The sequence below is a fragment of the Myotis lucifugus genome, unplaced genomic scaffold, assembly GCF_000147115.1.
Source record: "Myotis lucifugus unplaced genomic scaffold, Myoluc2.0 scaffold_815, whole genome shotgun sequence".
Classification (NCBI taxonomy): domain Eukaryota; kingdom Metazoa; phylum Chordata; class Mammalia; order Chiroptera; family Vespertilionidae; genus Myotis; species Myotis lucifugus.
In genome coordinates this window covers 75,621-80,663 of record NW_005871863.1, presented here as the reverse complement: position 1 = coordinate 80,663, position 5,043 = coordinate 75,621, and the positions used below count along the sequence as shown (strand labels likewise).

The 5,043-nt window shown below is 52.3% G+C and overlaps 1 protein-coding gene across 1 annotated transcript in view; it reads left to right on the top strand.

Annotated features, from left to right (window-relative positions):
- The window catches only part of MAGEL2 (MAGE family member L2), a 3,488-nt gene extending 2,063 nt beyond the window's left edge, over positions 1 to 1,425 (top strand). The window contains 1 exon segment of the mRNA XM_023747220.1: positions 13 to 1,425. Coding sequence (XP_023602988.1) covers positions 13 to 1,425 — 1,413 coding nt within the window.
- Positions 1,426 to 5,043: the final 3,618 nt, after the last annotated feature.

Below are 5,043 nucleotides of genomic sequence, written 5' to 3'. Positions count from 1 at the left end.
GCGCCCACCCCCAGGGGCTGCTTCCCGTCCACCTCCCAGTTCCAGCCGGCCTCGTCTGACGCCTTCAAGGGGCCCCCCGCCATCCCGGAGCTGCCCAGGTCGCTGCCCCTGGCCCCCAAGGATCCCTTTGCCTATGCCGAGGCCCTGCCTGCCGTGCCCTGGGTCCCCCAGCCCAATCTGAATGCCCCCAGCGGGTCCAAGGCGGAGCCCACCATGCTGATGGCCACGGCGGCGGCCCCCCAGGCCATGGCCTTCCCGCAGGAGGGTTCCAAGACCCCCGACGAGCCCCCCCGGCGCCCCGGGGGCAAAGCCACCCGGAAGAAGAAGCACCTGAACACCGAAGAGGAGGACGACTACTACGCTGAAGACAACGCCCGCGGCGGCCGCGGGCTGGCCATGCGCAACTGGCAGCCCCCGCGTCGCTGGGCCAACATGAACTATAATGACTGGGAGGTTCTGGGGAACTGGGAGGACCCCATCGCCGCCGCCCGCGATCTGAGTGGCTGGGAGGGGCCGAGCACCTCCCGGATCCTGAGTGGCTGGGAGGGGCCGAGCACTTCTTGGGCCCTGAGCGCCTGGGAGGGGCCGGGCACCTCGAGGGCCCTGGGTGCGTGGGAAAACCCGGGGAACCCCCACTCTCTGATGCTTTCTGAGCTCTCTGGCGTGCCCCTGGGGGTGGGGACCAGCCAGGATGAGCCCAAGGGGGAGGCGGGGCCCGTGTCCCCCTTAGATGAGAGGGCCAACGCCTTGGTGCAGTTCCTCCTGGTCAAGGACGGAGGCAACGTGCCCATCAGGCGGTCCGAGATGGTGAAGTTCATCATCCGGGAGTACAAGGACCAGTCCTTGGAGATCATCAAGCGCGCCAACCACAAGCTCGAGTGTGTCTTTGGGTATCAGCTGAAGGAGATAGACCCCCAGACCCACTCTTACATTATCATCAACAAGTTCGGGGGCGGGCCCGTGGCCTCGCAGCCCCCCTGCCTGGAGGTCCCCAAGCTGGGCCTCCTCATGGCGGTCCTGAGCCTTATCTTTATCAAAGGCAATTGCATCCGGGAGGACCTGCTCTATAGCTTCCTGGAGAAGCTGGGGCTGGATGTCCGGGCGGAGCACGGTCTCCTGGGGAACGTCAAGAAGCTCATCACTGAGGAGTTTGTCAGGCAGAAATACTTAGAGTACAGGGAGATCCCCAACACCCAGCCCCCCGAGTACGAGTTCCTCTGGGGCCCCCGGGCGTTCATGGAGATCAGCAAGATGCTGGTGCTCAAATTCCTGGCCAAACTCCATAACAAGGATCCCGAGTGTTGGCCCTTCCACTATTTCGAGGCCCTGGCCGAGTGCGAGTCCGATGATGAGTGGGATTACGAGGAGCTGGGGCCCTACTACGGTCGCCCCGGGGGTCGCTTCCGCAGGTCCCGTCCCCGCTAAGCCAGGAACTTAGCCGCTCGCTCTCTCTCTCTGTTCCTTCGTGTCCCCCAGGCCAAGAGCCACTCACAGGGTCGTCGTGCGTGCGCGCGCGTGTGTGTGTGTATCGTGCAGGGGGTGGGCTGGGGAGGGGGTCGTGTCGTTTCGTTTCCTGGTGTTTCCGTTCCAATCCTACCTATGTGTACACTTGGGTCTCAGACCTGGTTCCTGTAATCTGCCAAAGCTTTGTATACATCCTCACGTGCTGTTGACTTTCAAGTGGCTACTGTTCTCCTGGGTACCTCTTGGCACTTGTGTACTTCAGTGAGTTGTGTGTGATATTCTCTCTCTCTCTCGTTTTTCCGTGTTCGACTCGTTCTTGTGGCTGTACCCGGAGTTGTGCTGGCTTTGTGAAATGAATTGAGACGCAGCCATCCATCTCACCCTGGTGCAAAAAAAAACCTCTGTAGTGTGGAAAGTAGGCTGTTCTTTGACGTGTAAAACATGACTCATCGGTCACGCTGTCTGCAGAGAAATAAATATCTATATCTATATCTATATAAATATACTTTCAGCATAACACAGAGGAGTTTGTCTTCATTCTCATTTTTTACTCGCCAGGGCGGGAGCCAAGTTTTGTGTGTGTGTGTGTGTGTTTTTCCCCCCTCTGATACACCAGAACATCAACACTACGACGAGAGACATGGGGTTACAGTCTTCTGAACAACACAAGGGTTTTAATGGGGGTGGAGAGGGGGTGTTGGGGGGCGGTGGAACATAAGATTGACATCAAACCAAGAGTCCAGACTTCACAAAACCCCTCACAGTGGGCGTTATTTCCCATTGTAGGCGAGTGTTTAAATGCAGGTAGATCCATTCAGTGGCAAGGGCCGGGGCCAGGTTAATAAGGTGGGCATTCAAAGCCTATTTTCTTGAGGTTATGTGGGTAAGGGGGACCCTCCACCTTACCTTAGGGTGTCCAGTAGCTCGGGGGGGACTTGGGTTGTATCAACACATGGATATTGGGGTGGAAACGTGCATAATACCCAGGCTTCTAATAGGAAAGAGGAAACAACAGCCTTCAACCAACGAGGGGGCCTATATATTGGGGGTGATGGTGGGGGGGAAGGGGATCCTGAGGTTGGGGGGCTCAACCCTAACATGCAGGGGATGTCAGCTGCCAATATCGGAGCCCTGGGGTGCAGGGACTGGTGAGGGAGGGGTCACAGGGGACCAGTGTACCATCCTGGGTGTTTAGGGGGAAAGATATTCATGCCTGCACCGGGCTGGTGTATAGAAGACTTTCTTGAGGTCATTCTCTCTTCGAGAGGAGGGGGATCATCAGCGTTGCCGCCACCCCTACTTTCCTATAAGGATCAAAGCCCCCCAACCCTAATCCACCTACCCCCCCATCTCTAGGTAAAGATGAAGTCCCAGGTAGGCGGTCATGGTGATGGTGGAATTCGCCTGCCACCTAGCGGCCGACCCTGGTTCTGTCGCTCCGGCAGCTGCCTGGTGTACAACGTCGCCCCCCCCCAACACACCACCACCACCAGACACCTGGGTTGTGACTGCTACTTGCCTCATCACCTTTGCCCAAAGTTTTCCCGCCCAAACATTCCTTATTTCCTCTTCTGTCATAGCCCAAGGTAAAACCTCTTCTCCACACTTTCTAGGACCATGGGCCTGGCTACAGGGGGGGTCTTTGGCAAGTTGTCCATGTAACCAAGGATCCCTGAAATGTGGAAGCAGGTGGTTTTTTTGTTGTTTGGTGTTTTTTTGCAAACATGCTGGGTCATGGAGTAGTACAGCGCTCCTGCCCCCAAAGCAAGAGTCAGTTATTTGAGGACCAGCAAGTGCCACGGAAGGCAGCTGAGAATGATCCCCCAAAGAGGGTTTGCTGGCTCCAGTCTTTCTTGTTTGTTCCTGCTTCATGCATTATTGTTTCTCTAGTTTCCTCTAAATCATTCACTCATGGGTGGGTGGCTGGAGCAAGATGCTCTTTGGGTGTCACCGGTTCGACTCCCGGTCAGGGCACTTGCCCGGGTTGTGGGCTCCATCCCCAATGGGAGGCATGAAGGAGGCAGCTGGTGGTTGTTTTGATCTCACATCAATGTTTCTCTCTCTCTCTCTCAAAATAATTTTTTAAAAAAGATGTTCTTTGTGGATCAACATTGGAAAGTAGCATCATATGATACTTGCGATTTCTAATCCATCTAAAGCAACAATCATATAGAAAATGTAATGAAGACCCACTTTTCGTGGAAATCCCCCAAAATATGTAGTGTCTGGTGGAATGCCGTGGCTGAGCCCCAGACCACGGAACTCACGGCCTTCCCATCTCTACATTTGAGAACTTTTTTGTATTCGATTGCAAGGAGAGACAAATTACAATAATAATGAATTTTTAAGTACAAATAAGTTAGCCGATATTCCACTGAAAAGTTTAAGAAAAGAGGGATGATATTATGAAAGCAGGGGCAGAAAACAATAGGGTGACAGATAGGATGAGAAGCGGAAAGAATAATTTCAAGACCCATTTATTCGAAAGCACTAAAGGGTAGGTAAATGTAAGGCAAGGCTTTTTATCGTAAAATGGAGAAAAGAATAGAGTCCCTGTCATCAAATGGGGAAAAGTATCAAATGACAAAAAAAAAAAAAGAAAGAAATAGAAACAGGAAATAACTCTGAAAACTGTTGCACCTCACTAATATCCCAAGACAGAAACATCAGGCCAGTATTCCTGTTTTCATGTCTTAAATTGGCATCGAATAAAATAAAGGCCCATGGAACACCTAATATACATAAAGTCATGCAGCTGGCATCCTTAGACGCTATGGATGAAAGTGCAGAGTACTACAACCTTCCCTGAGATAAAGTCAGCCCACTGCGTCTTCAAGACATTTAACGATATGAATGCTCTTCTACTTAGAAACTCATATGGGACTAGAGTGAATGGAAGTAACCTTCCATGGGAGCAAAGATTTCTTGACAAAAACATGCTTATCAGAGTGGAAGATATTAAGTAGAATATGTACCCCCCCCCCCCCATAGAGCCAGACCTACTAACATCAAGTTGGGCCAATGAGTTTTCTGCTGAAAAGACAAAAGATTTCCCCAGAAGACAACTTGCCGTTGGCTCCAACGCTAAATGACATTCTGGGGGAGCAGAGACATGGCCACCTGTGCCTGAAAAATATTTTTTAAAATGTATTTTGATTGATTTCAGAGAGGAAGGGAGAGAGAGAGGGAAACATCCATGATGAGAGAGAATCATGGATCAGCTGCCTCCTGCACGCCCCACACTGGGGACCAAGCCCGCAACCCGGGCCTGTGCCCTGACTGGGAATTGAACCATGACCTCCTGGTTCATAGGTTGACGCTCAACCACTGAGCCACACCAGCCGGGCCTGAAAATTTTTTAAGTGGGGGCCAGTAGACTCCCATCAAAGCCGTAACGTTATCTCAACAAAAGCCATTTCCCATGACGCTGTCTGACTCCTGGGGAAAGAGAAATTTAAAGATATTTCTCAAAGTGACCAAATCCAGGATGTTCAGGTACAAGCTGTGTAGGATGTTCAGTTACAAGCGAGTGGCTATCTTAGGATATTTCTCTAAAAGGGATGATGATCCGATTTGGGG